We start from the raw sequence: 21,145 nt of genomic DNA, 5'->3' as shown, positions 1-21,145 counted from the left end.
TTTGATCTGGGGTCATATTAAAATGCTGTCCCCAGTCACCCACTTTGTCTGATTCCTGCTCTTAAACCATTCATGAGGTAAATAAAGTTCAATGGTGGGTGTGAATTTGCATATCAATACGATGCTGTACTTATGTCTCCAAGCTAACAAAAACAACAACTGATATATCAAAGAGTGAATGTCATAGGAAGCTTGATAAACGTTCCTTGACCAAGTTTTAAAATGACTATGCGCTTGTCAAAACTCATTCAAAGACGGTCTAGGTTGTGGTGGGACAAAAGGGATGAGAGACGCAACATTTTGAATTCTGTAAGTTTTAGATCCCTCAGGCATTTGAGGTTTGGATTTTGAACTTATCTGCCTCTTAGTTCTTTGACAGAGGAGCCCTGGGATGCCTGTGAAAAATCTATCCTTCAAAAAATTGCTGATGATCTCTTTGAATTGACATCATAAAGTGTTGGAAGCGAGTGGAAAAGATGGGCGGTGGGAATGAAAGGAAGCAATTACATTTGGACTTAGACACTGAATGCAGAGTGTCTGCATTATTTCCTGCGATAAGTAAACACATAAATAGATGTCAGTTCACATTACACTGTAAGCGAGCAATGTGTGTATTTACAGTAACAAGGGCAGGTGTGTGTGTATTTTCCTGACCAGGACTTGATAAAGGGTTACGTCTATGGGGTCAGGACATGCTGAATAATGGTTGTTGTTTGTCATACAGACAAAATGAAGGAAGGTGAAGAAAAGAGCATGGAAATAGAAGCTATTTGTTACTTGTTCATTACTCAATTTGTTCTTTGTTCCTTTGACTTGTCCGTCTATGGAGGGTTGTGGGAACTAAATGACAGTGTCTGTTTTAAGTTCATCTGCACAAAAAAATAACCCAATAATTTTCTTATAAGTGGGTCTCCAGGGGGAGTTAAACTGGGGTCATGACTTCTAGAGAAAGAAGCAGAAAGTGCATATATGAATAAACTGCCTGAGTGGAGAGAAATGTAGCGAACCAGTGTAGCTACTATACAAGTCTGACTTTACTGCAGGCTTGAGAGCTGTAAGCACTGCTGAACCGCTGCTTCATTGTCAAGATCAATCGTGCGGAAAATTAAACCTTTTTTTTTGATTTTTGTTATCAAACGGTGACAGAATAGTCAGGTAACTAGTCGGTTTAAAGGGTCTCTGTCACAATTTCACAATTTTGTTGCACTTCATGAAGGAGAATATGTGCACCACTGCTGGAGGATTGATACATGAAAAAAACTGAGAGTATTGAGAGATACATATGGCGAGGGATTTTGGAGATAAACAACTCTGGGAATAAAATGCGAATGCAGTCTAATCAAAAACAGACAAGCCCACCTCTTTCTGTTCTGTCGATTTTACTGTCTGACAGTAAAGTTGTTCTTCCACACCGTGCTTGTTCAAAATTTGCCTCAAAGCCAACATGCTTGGAGCTCATGCTGTGACAGCCCATCATCCTCTCTGTAATTGACCCACGTGGGAAAACGAAGGCTGTGTATGCCGATGTTTGCTGATAGAGGATAAAGCTCCTAGTCATGTAAACAACCAGAGGGCCACACATACAACTTAGTGCAGTACATGTCCCAAAGGCGACTCTGGGCTAATACTTATTTATGGCCTCTATTATTACATGTTGCAGGATAAAATAGGAAAAGAGGGTGCATGAGCTAATGTTAGCACTATTACTTCCACTACATGGTTATTTAGTCTCTTTTCTTTGTAGCTGTGAATGGTGGCTCTGGCAGCATGTGCAGAAGACCTGCTAGGATGCCAGCAGGGTTGGACAGGGTGCAAAATTATGTTTTTGTTGAGTTGCTGATCTTTCACACACCCGTCACAGTGGACGTTACTGAATTGCGGCCACAGGCGAATAAGCTGAATAAATATTTAATGAGAAAGCTGTGAAAATGATAAATTTATAGTGCAGCAGAGCCAAGATACCCAGTCCCGATAGATTTATCATTGTAAGTGAGAAAGTGCTAAGACTGATGACCGCTCCACTATAAATTTCCCAATTTGGGCCTTTAGAGAAAAGGGATTTAACTCATATTGTGAAATAGTGTTATGGGGAGTGAGGTGAAGAGAAAGTGGTGCTATATGTAATAGGGCAGAAATTTCACCATCTTAGTTAATGATTAATGACACATTAATGACACAAAAATCAGTATGTGTTGTAAACATATAAGCTCAAGCCACGTGAACATGCACTTGATTGTCTCTGTATTGCACGTTCATGCGTGTGGTGCAACGAGCTGTCCTTAGTAACACGGACACTCTGTGGGTGACCCTGTCAGACAGACTGCAGGGGCTGGGCTTCAATTCAAAATTGCTCTTTCAGATACATTTGGTTCCGCGTTCATTCCTATCATCCGGCATTCACTCTCGACTGCCTCTCTCCAAGTCTGCCTCTAAGTAATGGAAACTGGCAGACAGGCTTCAGGTGCAAATATAAATGTCACTGCAATTACAGCAGAGAGTCTGCAAACAAACAATGTGTGATGGCTTGTGTGCGTCTGTACAGGTATGTGTGTGTAGAAATTGCAGTAGCACATATTGTGTATTTGGATAGAGATGGTCATAATTCTCCCTCTCTTTTTTTCCTGTTGCTCTTACTATCTTCCTCATCTCTATTTTCTCATCTGTAACTGACTGATTGACTATCTTTGAATAGTGGACTTCCCTCTCAGTTTTCATCAGGATATGGCCAGGTTCAATGTCAAACAAGTGCAAAAAAAAGATAAAGTAACCACATTTAAATACAGATCAGCTGCTTTTCACAACATGCCCTACATTCTTGGGTTGATTTCACTGGGCCTGCATTGTAGGAAAGGAGCCGTATGTTTTATCCATTTTGAATTTGAAATATACAAATTTTTTTTCTACAGACAGATGGATTATCTCACCAGAGAAGGAATTGCAATTTAGGAATTAATAACACATTGAAAAAAAGATGAATGGTACCGTTAACTTTCATTCCTATCTCTTAACTGGTATACATTTTGATCCAGTCTGTGAGCACACAGCTGCAGCAGCTAAGCATGAATATGCATGTTTTAGAGAAAGTAGCTAGAGCGGTTCTTAATTGTATATATCTTGTATGTGAAGTTGAATGCGCTTCATGAGAAAAAAAAAATGTTACAGCTGGGCTAAAAAGAGTATAACAACAAATAACCTCTTACCTACATAGTACAAAGTATTATGATTGGAAGTTTGTTTAACTTGGGGTAAATAATGAAACAAAGTGAGTTTTTAGAATTAAACTACATCATCATTTGCTTTAAGTTTTTTAAGAAAAAAAATGACAGATAAAAGACATCAGCAATAAAAGTGTGTGGGTGTTGTTTTTTTTCCCTCAGAGCCAAATTGGGAAGGGGTGTCACTATACATGTTGAAATTCTTATCCATATAACATAATTGCAACAAAGGCCTCAACCCAGGCGGTGATTTGCTTTTACTGTCAGAGATCTCTAGTGTTGTCAAGAGTCAGGCAATTATCAGATGTCACTAACTGAAGCAAGAGAAGGAAAGTTGAGGGATGCAGGTAGCAGTTAAGGATTCCTGGGATCTTCAATTTTAGGCTATTTTACGACAGGCTTTCACAGTGACACAAAATGTCATATAAATGTTCACAGATAGTCTTAATTTCACTAGTCTACTTTTTCTCATTCTAAGTCCTAAGCCATTCGCCCTCACAACTCGTCATGTGCTCTCCTGTAATCTCTTGCAAAATCTCTTACCTGATTCTGTCTCACAAGCATTTGATTACCCATTTTCACCTATTTGAATGTCCTAATGGTGCAGAGATTTGTTATCTGATTAGAAGTCCGTGAGACAGAGGGATGAATAAACATGAAAGTGCTGGAGCAGGTATGTGGCAAATGAGGCTGACGAGTGACTGAGTGTGGGAATGCAGGCAGATATGCTAATGTGGTGGAAATGTGATGCAAATGAGCTGTTCTTTTCCCATCAAATGCACAGAACCTCTCTGTGATGGTATCGAACAGCCAAGGACAATGTTTTAGCAGGGGGCGTTTGTAGTTTGGGCAACACACGGGAAGAAGCTGTACTCAAGGTTCTAGGCTCAATTCAGAATTGGGGAAAGAAGCACGGGGTAATAAGTAAATAATATATATTTTTAAATGTGCATCAACATGACGATTTCTCCTCACAGCCCAGCTGGAGAAAATCAGGAATACTTAAAATGTCATTGGCAATAAACTGAGAAGGGATTACAGAGGTGTTAGCATGTCATTATGTACATCAAACAAACTGCTACTCCAGTTTCCCCCCCTACTCCCTGCCTGCATTGAACAGCAATCCCTGTCGTCCCCATGAAAGTACATTGCTGAGCACTCAGCAGGTTCAGTCTGTCATTATGATTAACACATCATTCTGACATCAGTGAGATGCTAACGTGAATGGTTGAAGATAATCCAAAAGGTGTTTGCATGGCCATAACATGTGAGCAATGGGTTCTAGATTAAAACAATTTGCGTAATGCATCACGTTTTCAGTTAATCTGGTTCTTTTGCTCAGTAGTTTAACCCAATTATTTTTGCTTGGACCATATCTTTCCGTGTATGCAAAGCAGGTCTAATTGCTAAGACACACAAGATTCTAATGCTCCTACAGTATCTAATAAATCAGGCCTTGACATTGTTTTATCAATAATATCATAGTGCTTAAGTAGAGGATGAAGTTGTAGGTAAAGTGTTAACGCAACCACTGGAGTACTGCAGCCAGGGACGATTCACTACCCAAGAGCATGGCAGACACAGTTGCTGAGTGACAAATTGCTAGCAAGAACGGAAAATGAGAGCGAAAGGGAGGGGACCATGAGTGGGAGAGGAATTGATTGGCTCTCTCTTAGGGATTCTGGCTGCCTACCGGAGAGAGGCTGGGTGAGAGAGGGGGCGGAGAAGGATGGGGAGGTGGGTGAGTAATTGCAGCTGATCATGCCTTACAGAAATGGAAGAAAAACAATCTGAACAAGTGAGTGAGGTTGAGATACTAAGACGAAGAAAGAGGAGGGGAGTGTGCAGGCTCCTCGTATTGATTGAAGGAGGGGCATCGACGATGTTCTCATGCTGTCGTGTAATATGAAAAGTGCACATCCAGGCAGAACATGACTTTTAAATATGGTGATGTTTTAAAATCCCAGTGACTGAATGAGGAATTGAGTGTTGCAAAAGCTGCAGAACATCAATAATTTATTTTCCAAATGGAATGTTTTGGAAGATCACACTGCCTCTACAGGCGATTTCACAACACTGATAAGTGACTCTCCCTGATGATTCTTCCAGTCGTGGCAGCAACTGAGCTCTGACAGTTTTTCATTTTCAAATCGCAACATTTTCTTGGTGGAAAGTCTATTTTTTCATCAAAGGTTGTCCATTCATTGACTTTTTCTCTTGCTGTGTTTCTCTCCATAAAAAAATAAGAGTATTTGAGTAAAACAGCTTGTAAAGGCATTGTGTGAGAACAGTGGATGTGAAGACATACAGCTAGCTAACGCCATTTTCTATTATGTATGGGAGACATGGATGGAGGCTTCAAGAAGAATCACTGCTGGGGACATTTTATTTATATTAATTCAATTGTTTGTTTAATTCCATTTTAAGAGAGTAATGCACTGCTGATGTTACCAGATAGTTGAAGCCCCTCCTGCAGAACAATGAAGATGACGATATTCTTAGTGACTAAATCACTAGTGTGTTTTATCAATCTTGGCTACAGCAAAAAAAAAAAAATGATATACATATATATATATATATATATATATTCATTCTCTTTACATTCTTAATGATGTGTAGTCAGTAGAAATCAGTGCATTCTGCTATATGGTTTCATTTGCCATTGCTTATGTATGTAGCGGACAATTCATTGAGACGTGACCTTTTCTGAATCTGATCCCGATGCAGATCAAAGCTCGCCTGCTCCGGCTGAACTCGGGGGCCAGCAGCTAAACATCAAGGCTGTGCATTCAGCACTAAAAGAACATGAAAAAATCTTCTTGATCCATGCATTACTCCAATAGCTGCATCTAAGGTCCAATTATGTGGAAAAGAGTTACACAAGGGTTGGTGGACTTGGAGAAAGTCCAGGATAACAGAGAGAGACGGTGAGAGACAAGGGAGGGATAGATGATACTGTAGGCGAGAGAGTAAAAGGGAGGAATGTATTACTGATACAAAAAGGAAAAAAGAATAAGAAAGTAGAACAAAAAGAGATTGAGTTTAAAGGTCTGTCGCTCAAGGCGCTGGCTAAGCTGCTGGCTCACTTCTGTGAAACAGCGGATGTTGAGTCTTTTGGTTGTAAAGTCACATTGGGGAATTGTCCCAAAGAAAACATGGGTCTGTTCTTCTTTTCATTGCAGAGAACAAACTGTTGTTTCTCTCCCAGTGCTCCCCCCCGTCCTCCCACTGCTCTGATACTCCTTAGTCTCAGATGATAGGAATACACTTCATTTCCCACTCTCTGTGCACACAATCGCTCATTTAACTCCCTCTGCTTCTCATGAACAAACAGACACATGAGCACGCATTTCCTTTTGCCCCGCAAGTGTGTGTCTCATGTTTCCTCTGACTGCCTGCAGCGTCCTGTGGGACCCACGTGTCTGTTGAGCATACAGACATACAGATGCAAGGCCGTTTCTGATTCAAGTGAACATCAACATGGAGAGTTAGCCCTCCAAGAATGCATTAGTATATAGATGACCGAATTTCTGTAGTCCCATCTTTCCTGTAGCTCGAAAGCAGAGCATCCAACATATTTCCTGGCATTGGATCTGTATGATCTGAACAAACCAAGGAACTAGTTTATACTAATGATGCTTACGTTTTAATGTTACAGAGGCAGGTGAAATACCAAAACAAAAGTTGTTTCATCTTATTTACGATCAACTACAGAGCAGAAGGAAACATTAGCCATAGCAGATGATTCTACAAATTGATCATGGCCACTAACAGCAGTTTTTTACCAGGTGGTTATAGGTGCATGTATGTAAATATTTAACATGCATCACTTCACTCATGGATCTCTAAGCAAAAGTGATTGTTTGCCAATGTAATTATTAAGCTGCATAAACAACTGTAAACCAATAATAATAAAAAAAACCTGTGAAACATGTTATTGATGCTTTCACATCAGTTTTTCATCACACTGTAGTTCTGTCTTGATTCTGGTGTTTAATTCACTGTTCACAGCTGGCAATGATATCAGAATAATACGTTTTTACTATGCACTGTCCATGTTTTAAGAAAACAGTGTCCCTATCAACATTTACTGCAACATGAATGCTGACAAGCGTGCCCTTCCACACGCCCTAATATTTGACCTAGTTTCAAGATGTGATGCGTTTGGCGCAGTGCAAGGGCTAAAGTGAATCTATCACCTCCCCAGACTCCCTAGCATGAATGTTTCAATCATTGTCTTTGCCTGTCTTTCTTTCTGCAGTGTCTTTAGACAGTGTGCGTAATCCCAGAAGCGAGAGAAAGGGCAAGGATGGTCACCGGTGCAGAAGTCTATGAGATGTACATGATGGTAGACCATGATGTCAGAGAGAGCTGGGGGAGGGAGAGGGAGGGTGGTGACGTCCTGCTTATGCCAACCCAGGTGTGCAGTGAGTAGGGGAGGACGGGTGCATGTGTGTGCATTGTGGGGAGTGACTGGCAGTGACGAGAAGTGAAGGTGCCTACATATCAACTCTATACCACAGGGAACAGTCAAATTCTTCAAACACACCATTTTCCCACAGACACACTTGCAGTACTGCCAGATGCCACCAAGGGGAGCTCTGAACCTGTGATCTATTGTTGGCCATATGGCATACACATTGTCCCTACCCATTCCTTCTACTCCTTTCTATCCACTCTCTTGGCAGTGTCCCTATCACCTCACCTAATTCTGTCTGCTTCATTTTATCCTGCACAAAGCTGACAAATTCATAGGTTTTGTGGAGAAAGATGGTGAATACAGACACACACGGAGGCAGAGAGGGCGACTGGTTAGTGAGAGCTCACAGGCTTTACTTATTTTGTAGCTTGCTGATGCAGTGGTTGATACTGTATGCTTGGTGTTAGAAGAACAACAGACAAAGAGGGCATGACACATCACGAGACAAATGGGGCTGTATAACCTGAGCTGGAATTCCAAACGCTTGTCTTGTCGACTGCGGTCTGTTTGCGATGCAAGATATCATGTTAGCAACAATGGGAGGAGCAGCAGAAAACAATGGGTGTGTGTTTGTGTGGGTTCTCTGTTGACATTTCACGTCATATTCAAACATTGGATGATGCAATTACCAGCAGCTAAACCATTCCAAACATGGTGGGCATGACAAGACAAGCACATTGATGTACAACTATCCACATCTGTCAATATACATTGTCACTCTAAATTTAAAACAAAAGGGTACAGGTAGCTATGTAAATATATTTGGAAACTATAGTGCTCACAGTAGGTGCACCAAGAAAGGACAACAGAATCCAATTAAGCTTTTGTTGGTCAATTTTTTTCACCGTCATAAAAAGTCTTAACTCAACCTTTTGAATCAGTGGTTTGTAAAGACTTTGTACTTGAGGCCAATAAAGTTATCCACCTTGTTCAATTGCTCAATTAATAACCACACTTTTGCATAACATGTCGATCTCATGCACACCTCATGTACATGTGCAGACTAATAGTTTTGTTCTCCAGTTTAATTCCATTAATTAATTCTTAAAAACCTTTAGTAAGGTGCACATTTTCTTCATTATTTATAAATTACTGAATTAATTTGAAGTGTTACTGATTATTAAGGTCTACATTGTAAATCATTAGTTTAAGGCTTATGATGATGCAATGTAAAAAAAAGGAAATGTGTCTCTGACACGTGTGCAACTGTGTAAATGCATGTGGGCTCAACGCCTACAAGTGCACATTGATCAGCTGGGTATCAGTGCGGGAGTAAACACAGGGTCAGAGGTGGTCAATGCCATCGATACCTCGCTCCCTGCGTCTCTCAGCTGGGAGGCTCCAGTGTAAATCCAAAGAGCTCTTTAACACTTAGGCTGCCTGTTCGGTCAATTAGAGTAATCTGCTGGGGATTCATGCTGTTACGTGAGGTAATGGAGATGGCCTCGACAGTGTGATGTTGGTGGTTAGTTCTGGTCATGGACAAAGTACGGCATTTGATATCTACATGTACATATATATTTATTTAACCTTTCTTTTTTTCTTTTTTTCCTGCCAGGTAGAAGTATAAACAGTCAGGTCAGATTGTTTTCTTGATTTACAATGCAAGCAAAGATGTTTAGTTTTTTCCCCAAAATGATACAATAAATAAATAAAGATAACCTTAAAACTAGATGCGCTTAAGAGTTTCAAGTAAGCAACATCTGTTTATACGCACCTCTGGAATCAAAGGATTTCACTTTGGAAGGCTTGTTCTCCCCTACTTACAATTATAGTCAGTAAAACAAGACACATTATACATATGCATGTGATCAAAATGATATGAAATTAATTACAAATAGGTCATGAAACTGTAATGACCCAATATGACTACAGGGCATATGCAGGAATCCTTAATACATTTTAAGACCTTTTTTAATATATATTTTAAGTGAAGGAGAGGCAGGAGAAGGGGTGAGAGTACAGGGAATGATATGCAGCAAATGGTCGACTCCATTACAGTCAAACCAGGGACCTGCTAATCAAGGAACATGCGCTCATGTGGTACAGAATGTTCCCTAATCATTCAATTGTCTGGTCGCCCCTTTTCACAAAATTTCAAGCCACTTTGGTTACTGATGTAACAACGTGTATACATTTTCATTAAAATGTGAATTTTATTACCTTTTTTATACTTTGCAAAACCCCAGAGGCACCCTGGCCTAGATCACATTTGACTTTCCCAGCACAATCATTACAGTCACAGTGCAATTTATTGTAAATGCCAGTATAGACAGATGGGGAGATAGATGGATAGACCGCCAGGCAGATAATAATAGTGTCTCAGTTTAGCATGTGCATGTGCTACTCATTCCCCTAATGGTCATTATCGTGCAGTTGTTGGTAGGTGGGTCGGTTAACGCTGTAAATCTTTCGAATTGTGTTGGCTTCCCAAACTCATTAAGCCAGTCTCACTCCGCTGATCACACATAGTTCTACAGAATAACATATTTGACCTCGACTATGTGTGAGTTTCTGAATGTCTGCGAGTGAGTGATCATTAGCCCTTATCCTAAGGCAAATGCACCTTATGCTAATAAAACATCAGTTCCACAAATTGTGGACTATTTCTATGTCTAAGTTACTTTATTGAAATATATTATAATATGATTGCTTACTGACAGAAATTGCAGAGTCTGGTTGGCATGAAAATGGGCACTTAGTCCACATTAAGAATCGCTTTGCTCTCAGGTTTTTTTCGAGGGGAGACATTTGAGTATCTTACAGGAGTTTGATACTAGTTTTTTTTTCTCTTTTCTTTATTCAAACTTATTGGTGTCGTTTTTTTTGCAGGAACAGACTAAAACTCTGATCTACCGTCTTTGTGTTAATGCTTTCACATCGGGCTTTTTTTTTTGCATCCAAGGCTGCTTACAATGGCCATTATCAGGTCTGACAAGACATTCATTCCAATTACAAATTCCCCAAAGAATATGAAGAAGTAAGCATGGCAAGTGTAAGTGAAATTGATTACATCTCACTGCTGCAACTGCCAATTGATGATCCTGGATCATCCACAGAGGTAACTGTATGTGCAAGTACTTAACGCTTGTGCATGTGTAGAGCTAAAGTTGGCATGCACAAACAAACACTAATCCATGCCCATACCCGTAGACATTCAGGTTACAGGTGCACTTTTGTTATCCATTAAGTCCCATTAAAGATTTCTAAAGATGCATTGGGTAATTTTTTCAGAGTGGTTTTAAGTGCATTGCCACCTTTGATGAATTAGGTTGCATTCTATTTGTGTATACATATTTATGTGCATACATATTGAGCAAACCACTTTCTTCACTTCTTCTCCTTTAATAACAGCACACAACTGTAATCCCTAAATATGCATAGCCGTCATTGATTTCATTGTAATATATGTTAACTGGAATCTGACTTTAATTAGATTATAGTCTCATTATCACTTAGTCTGTGATGCCTTTTCACCTATTTGCCTTTGAATAACTTTTGAATATGAATGTGAGATGGGTCTTAGCGTGTTTAAGAAAGGAAAACTATTTTAAAACAGCAGCAGCCTTCTTTTCAACTCCAACCTGGAAAAAAGAAGCTACTGTTAAGCATGGCAGCAAGCAACAACAGAGAAGAGAAGGAGGGTGAGACAAACATTCTGTCTGCACTTAGGAGAGAGAGAGAAGACACAGGTCAAATAGAGCAGCAGAGAGAGGGTGGGTGGCAAACAGAGGCACCACTCGAAATGTGGTGGCCCTGGATTACATAGGCAGTGTTTACCTGGCGCAGGTTGCGGGTGACGCGCACATCATGCCAGGCATTGTCGTTGAACTTGCCGTTGACGGGCTCCACCAGGGCTTCAAAGGCCCCCGAGCCCAGGTTGATAACCAGCCAAACCGCTCCACTCTTCAGGGACAGGTTGACGTAGTCAGCCGACTTCCCGGTGTGCAGCATCAGGCCGTTGCGTTGCAGCGTGCGGAAGGAGAGCGTGATCTCGTCAGTGCTGCTCTGGATGGGCGTCAGCGACAGGTCATAGCAGAAGAACTCATTGCCCTTGAAGGTGGCCACCGACTCTTCCTTACCTGAGAGGAAATAAAAGGGGGAAGAAAGGATTACACCAGTGTTTTGGCTTGTCAGTGTTTGCCCTTAGTCTTGAGTACATTATTAGTGTAAGTACTGTAGTATATTGCAACTTGTTTGACTATAGTATTATAGAATATTCAATAAACATAATGTCATCACGTCATGATCTGATACAAGTGTAATGTGGAAAATCCACATTCAGTGAGAAACAAAATACTTAGTGAAGTAGGAAAATCTGAGAGATTTTTAAACTTTCCATAATTATTATTATCATCATGTTTAATATCTGAACTTAAAAATATGAACAAATTAATCTGACATATAAAACACATCAGTGTCTTTTAGAGTGTCATGTAAAATTATACCCGGCAGAACAATGCAAAAACCTAGATCAGAATTATATAGAAAGATGACTTTGAATTAGAGGGAAAACATAAAATAGTATAGTATAGTATAGTATAGTATGGCACAGGGGAAACACAATTGCCAAGGCCAGTCAAAATGGACAAAGGAGCAACTTAAAAAAAAAAACAGAAAGGAAGGGAAAGGTGTTGACAGCGTTGCTAAAGCCTGTCAGTCTGTCGGTAGCACATGGCTACCTTCCACTGCAGTGAGCTCCGCTCACACGCTACCAGTCAAAACAGTCCGTTTGTTTGAGACACACGTCAGGCAGCTGCAGTCTAACAGCAGCAGGGGTAGACACAATGTAGATCTGACATGAACTTAACAAACAGCTGTGGCAACAACATTCACAACACTGACACCTCAATCAAAGTGTGTGCCCTTAAGCCACTTTGAATTAACCTTTATCTAGTTCTCCATATTGTCTACCATGATTCTAATTATTTAATTTGATTAGAGTCATCTTAAATGTGGGATCATGACAGCTACAAGGCTTATCCCCAGACTGAATACTACAAATCCCAAGATACCTGGTACAAATTAGCTGTTTCCTGGGGCAAAAAAGCACTGATGCGTACAACTCTTCCTTGGCTCGGCGGTGAAACAAATCAACTGGTTCCCCGACATGAACCGAGATCTGAAGTGACACTCAACTTCCTGTGTTCCTGTGCCCCTCCCCACCTCTGCTTCCCTGGGGAGGCCAGTTGAAACACAAGCGAGGTATGGGGGGCGGCAAGATGCCCCTGTATTGGTGGATCATCAAATCTAGTTAATCCTGAAGTTCCATTACAGCACAAGACGTCAGTGCATTTCCCTGGAGGAAGAGGCTGTGGCTGGCCAGAAGGGGTGGTCTTATGGCAGACATATTGAAAGCCAAGTCTCACGGTAGAGTGAATTCACCACAGGAGCAATCGCAGGTGAGAGGAGAAGATACTAGTGTGTCCAATTGATAGCGGTGCACTTTAGACTTGAGATATGTCCGTGGACTGTGTGGTAGCCAACATAAGTTGATCACACTATTTCATTAACAGTAATTTAAGGAATAATGCCTACAGGGAAGGCATATGAAAAAAGAATAAGCAGGCTTTAGTGAGCGGCAGTGCAATAAAAGTGCTGCGTTAAGTGACACACTAACTGCTATATCTCTGGAACATTAAAGGGGATGATAGAGCTCACTTGGAGACAAACACATCAACATGATATGGGTGCATGCACTCCCATAAAAGAAAACATTTGCCATCCAAAAAAAAGAAAAAAAGAAAAGAAGAGGAAGTGAAGGACAAATGGCATCCAGACAGGGACAGCTACTTAAAAGAGCATTTTGGCTGAAATAGAAATTTAGAGCAATCTCAACTGAAGTGTGAATTGTCATTGAAAAAAGGCATCAAAGGAGAGAAAAAGAGATGCGGAGGGAAAATGACACAGAGAGAAAAAGAAAAAAACAGAAAGTAAGAAAATCCCCAAGAGCAGCCTCCTGGCGTTGCCTGCCTTGCTGATGTTAAGAGAATAAAAGCGTGGCAAATGGACCAAAGCAACCATTTTCAATTATGTATTAAGTTGGAAACCCTCCAAAAGTATGGGCTGTTAACAGTAAGCACAAAACAGCTTGCCATTGCTTCCGTGAGCACAGCGAGATTGGGCCGACTGCGACGGAGAGAGACACGAGCTGCAGACAAAAAAATGAACTTTCTTTTGTTTATGTCAGTTTAATAAGCAGAAGGCTGAGAGAGGGAGATAAAGCTGGGGAGGATCAGGGAGAGAAAGGAGAGGACAGGGACTGACTGTTGCACCAGCCTGTCACAGTGCCAAAAATAAGTTCCTTTTTTTCTTTTTCTTTTAAATCAACACAATCGTTTTATTTTTGTTCTTGACAGGGGTAGGAAAAAACACAACACCGACAAGCCGTGTTAACCAAACATGTACTCGTCCATCTAATATTGCAATCCAGGTTAAGTTATTTGCTGGCGATCCTCCTCCACCCCCTCCAGAGCACTGGAAAGCCCTCCTCCCACCTTACCACAGGAGAGAGGAAGATCATTTCAATACACAAAAACTAATATAGAGAACTACTCTTCTCCTTCCTTTTCTGAGACCACTTTAGCTCCTTCGAATATGTGCTTGTCGCTATACAGTACATCTTTTTCTCCCTCTTATAGATCTCTGATCATATAGATGATTTTTATCTCATCATTTCACTCCCGCGGTACCACTCTTGTGATTACATGCACACACCACACACACACTCACCGTATACGCTTTTCACTCAGATCAAAACGCTTTCCATGAAGCCCAAGAGCTGAACGCCGTAGCCAGAGGTAAGACAAGACACAAGCGCTGAGCGGAGACTAAAGTGCTGTCAAGGTCTCAATTAACCTCACAGAAGGCCCTGACTACATTACAGAAATGACTCATTTGAAATTTAGCCACCCATAATAGCGCCTTTATTATTAATTAAATGTCGAGTTCCGCCGTATTTGATATCACTGATCCGAGTGAACGCGCCTTTAGCACCGGATATTTTTAGGGGTCAAAAATGATACTCCCTGCGTCTAGGCAGAGCGATCTAACCAACAATTGCCTCATGAATAAGCAGTAATGAGGAAAGCCAGTGTTCATCATGAGCCCTCACGTGTCCACTGGCTTCAGAGGCCTTTCATGGTGCTAACACTTCAGGCTGCTGCTGCTTTGCGTCGGATTCATTCGCTCAGTGGTTTGGGGCTTACATCTGAACATAAACCCCGAACCCCTGCTTGGCTTTTGAAATGCTGCTCTCTTGCTGACATCTGATTCCTCTGAAAGGAAAAATAAAAGTTTTAACCCAAGAGTCAGTGAAATAATGTAGCACTTTATTTATTTCAAAAAAGTCCTGATTGAACTTAGTTTAGAACGCATCCTAAAGGATTCACCTTCTCCTCTCAGCCTTTATAGTGTACAAGGATTCAATAATCTCAACCTCCATTGCAACCTATAATGCTCGCCACAATCATACCACTAGCAATAGCCAAGCACTTTGCTGCAGCTGAGGAGCCAAGCGACCTGGCCTCAGAGACCCCTGGCCTTCACTGTTCTTGAGGGGGCGCTCCATTTCTGCACGGTAAAAGTGTGAGGGGGAGGAAAGCCAAAGGAAGAGGATGGCCTTCCAGCCTGATAGGAATCAATGTCATTAACTTGGGCCACACACACACACACACACACACACACACACTCCGACCCACACATGTTGTTCTCATATAGTCCTGAGAGCCACGAGCAAGAAGTAGCCTCAGGATGTGTAAATAAGTGTGTAATCTAGCTTCCACACCCTGCAACAGCAATGAATTGTGATCAAAGAATATTTTTTATCATAAGTGTCCCCACCCTGGAAAAACACAGTTCTGTCGATGGTGATGAAATGTCACAAGAGCACAAATACAATCTGCGCTTCGCAAAGTGCCATTTTTTCGTCTTTGGTGGATATTACAGTAATAAAAGTGCAGTGCAGCATGCGTTATTAAATTGGATTCAGCTCAAACAGAGAGCGACCAGGTTTAATAAGATGAGCTGCATGAATAGCTCCATCCAAACTTGTGTGGTGCATTAGTCACCGCATAATGAACCTTAACATACAGCTTTTCGGCCGGTTGGATCAAATATTGGTAATTAGGTGGTATTAGGGGGATAAGAGGAAGAAGAAATAAAAGAGAGAATGGTTTAAGACAAGTGTGTGCGCATGTTAAAATATCCCAAATCTAGATGACCACATGCTGGCAGATCCCCTCGTCACTTCACATTACCTCTCTGTTCTTACACACACGCACGCACACACTTCCACATGTGCATATACAGTCACAGTCTATTAGCTTCCGACAAGTGCCATCAACCCCACAGAGACACTATCTGACAGATTTGGAGAGACGGTGAGATGAGAGAGCCGTGTAGGGGCCATATGAAGACTTTAATGCTGCATGAATCAAAGAGGCCTACTGAGTCCACAGACAGAGGCCAGTGTCCTGCTACAGCTCCCTGGCACAAGCAAACTCCTTTAAACTGATGCGTGTGTATTAAATGCTTTGCACATGCGCTCATGTGCTTACTAAAAAAGAAAGTAAGTAAGTAAAAACAAACAGAAAGACAGGAATGCACTAGCCAAACTCAGAGGCAATGATAAAGAAGCACACAATATATATATATATGTATATATATCCCTCTTATATCTACAGCTGTTTTATGAAGCATGCCGAAAAGTAAAGGAGCAGACAGACAAAGATGAAGAGTGAAAGACCCAAATCATGATGGCAAGAAGATGGCGACCAAGGGAAACTGGAAGCTACAGACTGAGAAAATAAGAGAGGATGAGGCAGTTTGTGTAGAATTTGAAATGTGTGGCGAGTGGTTCTGGTATCAGAGGCTGGCGTGGCAGCATGTGGGAGAGTCCGCTGCGACGGGATGATTGACTGATGCTCAGATATCCGTGGCCCCTCCGTGCTATATATTTCACTCCTCATGGATTTTATGCTCTTTGTCTCCCTCACACATTAATCTGAACTGTCAGCGGTCCTTAACAGAAACATATGTGGTGTTTGAAGCTCAGACAAAACCCAATGAATTACTCTCCCTGGCAAAGGCCAGGCTCTCGAGAAACCTGCGGTCAACTGTTACTGTGCACCATATAGGAATATGGCGTGGTCATCCCATAAATAGCAAATGTAAGTCACCAGGAATGTGTGCACACTTCATATTTAACAGCAAAACTGTAGAGTCTAGAGATTTTTAGCAAGAGGACTGTGATTATGTAATAATGCTGCAAAAATATATATTTTCCTCCAGCCCTTGAGCTTCTGTTCACCCTTTAATGTTTACTTTATGTGAAACTTTTCGTACATATACAGTATAAGGGGAGTATATTATACTAATACTAATTATAGTATATTATATATCAAGTAAATTGATCTTGATAACAATTTTTAATTTAGCTGATGTAATAATAATAATAATAATAATAAATTTAATTTATAGAGCACTAAATCTCAAATAAATACACTGTCTCCAAATGTTCTTGACTTTATTTATTATTTTTTTTGTTCTGAAATGAGCCTCCTGTGCATTTCTTTGCAGGCATTCTTACAGAAAATTGCACTACGTTATTAAAAAAATGCAAGAATGTACATTGGTGTTGATGCACTGCTACAGGCACAGATGACAAGATCAAATATGATCTAGGAAGTCAAATTTTGAAAATACATTTAAACATTTTAAGATTCATCAGATGTCAAAAGACTCTCTTGTGGTTTAGTAAGCGATACAAGGAAACAAGGTAATATTTGACCGACCCAATTAGTTAATCACCAGATAATGTCATGTAGAATTGTGGAAAGTGATCGAATTGTATTTATTTTTTTTTATATATACAGTACCCATACAACCCATGCCCCCTACCCTACAGCCTTAAGAGGACATACTACATTGCACAACCAAACATGTTTACGCTGCATAATCTTGATAATCACACATGCCTTCTATATGATCATTATGGCGTAATCATATAAATGATGTGCTTTAATGTATAACTTGTACAGCATCTATCTATTCTAAGTTAGCCCTGACCAGGCCTTGTGAAAAGATCTAGTTAGCTGTATTGGTAATTTTTGAATACGTTAATGGATCTCTGCCTCCGGTCCACTGACACAGAGGCTGAGACAGAGAAACATTGTTCCCACCACCATTCCTCTTCCCCTCTCCTTTTTCTGCACCACTGTGTGATTACTGTACGTTTCGATTCCATGGACTGATAGCAATCCTATAATGAAGGAGCTATAATTTGCTGTCTGCCCAGCTCATTTGCTGAAGGCCAGAGTTCTTTGTTCCACTGACCATTCCTCCCCCACCCTAAAAGCTGCCTGTGAGCCATGGTGAATGTGCTACCACACCATTTACAGTATGTCCTTTGTTCTGGGGGATGCTGCCAAAAAAGCCGTGTGATAATAGTGACAATATTGAATGAAGTGCCAGCAGTGAGGTTATATATGAGAACCAGAGTCAATTAGTCTCTGCTACCCCCACCCCTCCTTTTCTTTTAAAACCTTGACCCTTGCAGACACGTAATAGTTGCACCCAAGTTTGGTGAGCCAGGGTTTCGAGTGAGAGAAAAGGAAATGACGCAGGTAGATAAAGAGCTAAAAGAGTCAGAGACAGTATTTCATAGATCATGTGGCGTAGATTGTAGTGTGTTGATGCTAGGATGGTTATTGAGAACATATCTAAAATATACAAATCTATATAAAACAGACATACATCTGCCATTCTAATCACCCACTTGACTTCTTTATTAGTAAAATTCACATACACAAGGTGTCTGCAGACTTTATTCTCACCCATGACTAAGTGCACTAGCGGAGACATGCATTTCAAGGGGCCCTTGGCATAAAGACACTTGATTAGACTCCTTTTGCTCCTCCACCTTTGAATGTAGCTGCAGGTCATATTTTTCACAGCGCATGGTTCCTTTTAATTTAATCCCTTATGCCATTGCTTTGATTGACAGTACTTGAAGGTCGCGGTGTGCAGGTGTAAGAGGGAGTAAAAAAAGAAAGTAAATGTTTGCGTAGAACTAGCAAGAAACTAATTCAGCATAATAAATCTGTTCTCTGCTGGTACACTGGTAGTGTAGGTGGTTTCACATAACCTCTGACATGACACTGGAAACGAGGTTCATCTCCAGTTGGCCTCTGTCAGCATTCTGTGGTGCTGTGGTCTCACCATTTTGACTCCCTCACTCACTGTCAGGTCCACAAGTTTATTTCCATTTTCATAAGACAGATTTGCCTGCCCTCTGATTCCCACAGTCATGTTCTTGAGGATAATTGGAGGTAGCAGATGATAAGCCTTAATGGGGATAAAGCGATTGACCTTAATTGTTGCCATGGAAACAATCGGTTTCGTAACCGCAATATCAGAGGCCCAGGCAGCAGCCTCTTGAGTCCACTCAACCTCCTCCTCTCGGTCTCTGATTTGCACTTTTTTTTGTTTTACCCTTGTTCGTTTTTCCTCCATCATTTCTTTTCTCTCCCACTGTGGGTGTCTGGCAGACGACGATTATCACAGGGGAGGGGTGTTCAGTCTCCTGGCTCAACCGGGATGCAAAGAAAATGTCAAGTAAAGTGACACTAACAATGGACTTGTGCTCCTGACTGGTGACCTCCGTAGCCAACAGATTGCTGGGCAGGCAAAGAACATAATAATCCCCTAATAACTAGACCCAGAAAAATGCCCCCCTCCTATCGTCAAGTTGCATTTACCTAAACATCTTGTAACATATTATGTTACACCATCAGAGCTGGGGAGACTTTTTATTGTAAGTAGATTTTTAAAATTATTTTTCAATTATCCACAGTATAAAATAATGTCCATTGACAGCTGTCTGCGCAGGTCAAGTCAAACATCATTTAGCAGAGGACCATTGTTGAAAACAGGAAATAGGACTTCTTTCCAAGATATCTTAACTATACACTTCCTATATCTGGCCATTTTCTGGTACAGTGATCAGGCTAATGTCCATATTTCTTTATCTTAACAAGATGAAAGAAGCCATGTGAAATACAGGTATGGATTTTTTTCTCCGCCAATGGCTCCAGTAAGCATTGGTTGGATTTGGCTCATTAACTCTATATTGAACTGTGGTGAAAATATCTCATTGATGACAAAAAACAATTTGCATACTTGCACAAAGACACTTATTTACGGCAACAATTACAAGAGCCAAAGGACTGAAGCTTAGTAAGTAGGTTAGTCCTCAGAACATGCACATTGACAGCCTAAGAAAAACATATATCACATTAATGAAATGCACACTTTTGCATAGTTAATCTTACATTGTCAGTTTGCCTCTGTCAATAAAGCAGAGAGAGAGTGAAAAACAGTGCAGAATTACTTTTGTGTGGGTGCCTGATGTTATTGTATGTGTGTTCTTTTAATTGCGTGCCGATTCTTGGCAATGTGCCTGAAGAATTATCCTTTATAAACTGCTTTACTTAATATGTTAATGTCATCACCGGTAGTAGAATGAAGTAATGAAGCAGTTTAGTGTGTGCGTGCATGCTTGTGATCACGTTAAAAGAAAGTGCTTGCTGCAGCACAAGAGTTGGTCTCTTCTGTGGAAACAATCAAAAAACCTAACAGCAGAAAAACAAATGGGAGGATGCTTAGTTACTGATATTGATCTTGCCTTGTCTGTGTCTCAGACTGTATATGACAAGAAACGGACAAGATAATTTTTACTCCCTCTCAGTGATGCCTTTGACATTTTGATACCACAGAAGCAAGTGTTGATTTCTGTTTAGTGATACCTCTGATATGGAAGTGCACTCCAGACACAATTGCCTATATGGGAAGTGGACAAATGGCGAAAAGAAGAGTTTGCAACACCAGCTGGAAAGAAGGACGTACATGACCGCAGCCATTCCAACATTACTGCTAACTAACTAACAGCAACTATAATTCCAGATTGGGTTAAAACTGAATCTTTAACAATTTTTAATCATGAAGAGGTTGCAACGGGTGAGACAGATAGTGAAAACAAGTGAAACAACAACCTTAGTTTGGTCAGAGGCCAATGTTGGGAGAGCATGTTGAACCGCTAACAAGGCATTCAGTCAGCTGAGGAGGATTTTTAATGAGTGAAACTTGTTGCCAAAGGCGTTTGACCTCTTGAACCTGGTGCTGAAAAACTGCTGCCCACATCAGAGCTGAGAAAACAGATGAGCACAGAGTTTGGTATGAGACAAGGAACGGGGGATTGAGCCTTGTGTATCTGACAACTTTTAAACTGTTTAACAAATATGGGTGACATGTCAAATCTGCACAAGTATACAAATGTATTTAAACAATTTGTTACACCAATGTAATAATAATAAAGCCAATAACTAAAAAAAATAACTAAATGACTTTGAGTGTCATCAAAAATATATAAAATATTCAATGTATAAAGACA

General features: G+C 40.7%; 1 protein-coding gene across 2 annotated transcripts in view; it reads right to left on the bottom strand.

Annotated features, from left to right (window-relative positions):
* nrxn2b (neurexin 2b) overlaps positions 1-21,145 on the bottom strand; it is a 675,914-nt gene that overhangs the window by 370,336 nt on the left and 284,433 nt on the right. For both annotated transcript variants that reach the window (XM_047329457.1, XM_035625686.2), the window contains one exon: positions 11,476-11,777. In XM_047329457.1, coding sequence (XP_047185413.1) covers positions 11,476-11,777 — 302 coding nt within the window. The remainder of the gene's footprint in view (positions 1-11,475; positions 11,778-21,145) is intronic.

The sequence above is a fragment of the Scophthalmus maximus genome, chromosome 2 (genome assembly GCF_022379125.1).
Source record: "Scophthalmus maximus strain ysfricsl-2021 chromosome 2, ASM2237912v1, whole genome shotgun sequence".
In the NCBI taxonomy this organism is placed as follows: domain Eukaryota; kingdom Metazoa; phylum Chordata; class Actinopteri; order Pleuronectiformes; family Scophthalmidae; genus Scophthalmus; species Scophthalmus maximus.
Note: the sequence above shows the minus strand (reverse complement) of the source record. Positions and strands in the feature narration are given on the sequence as shown.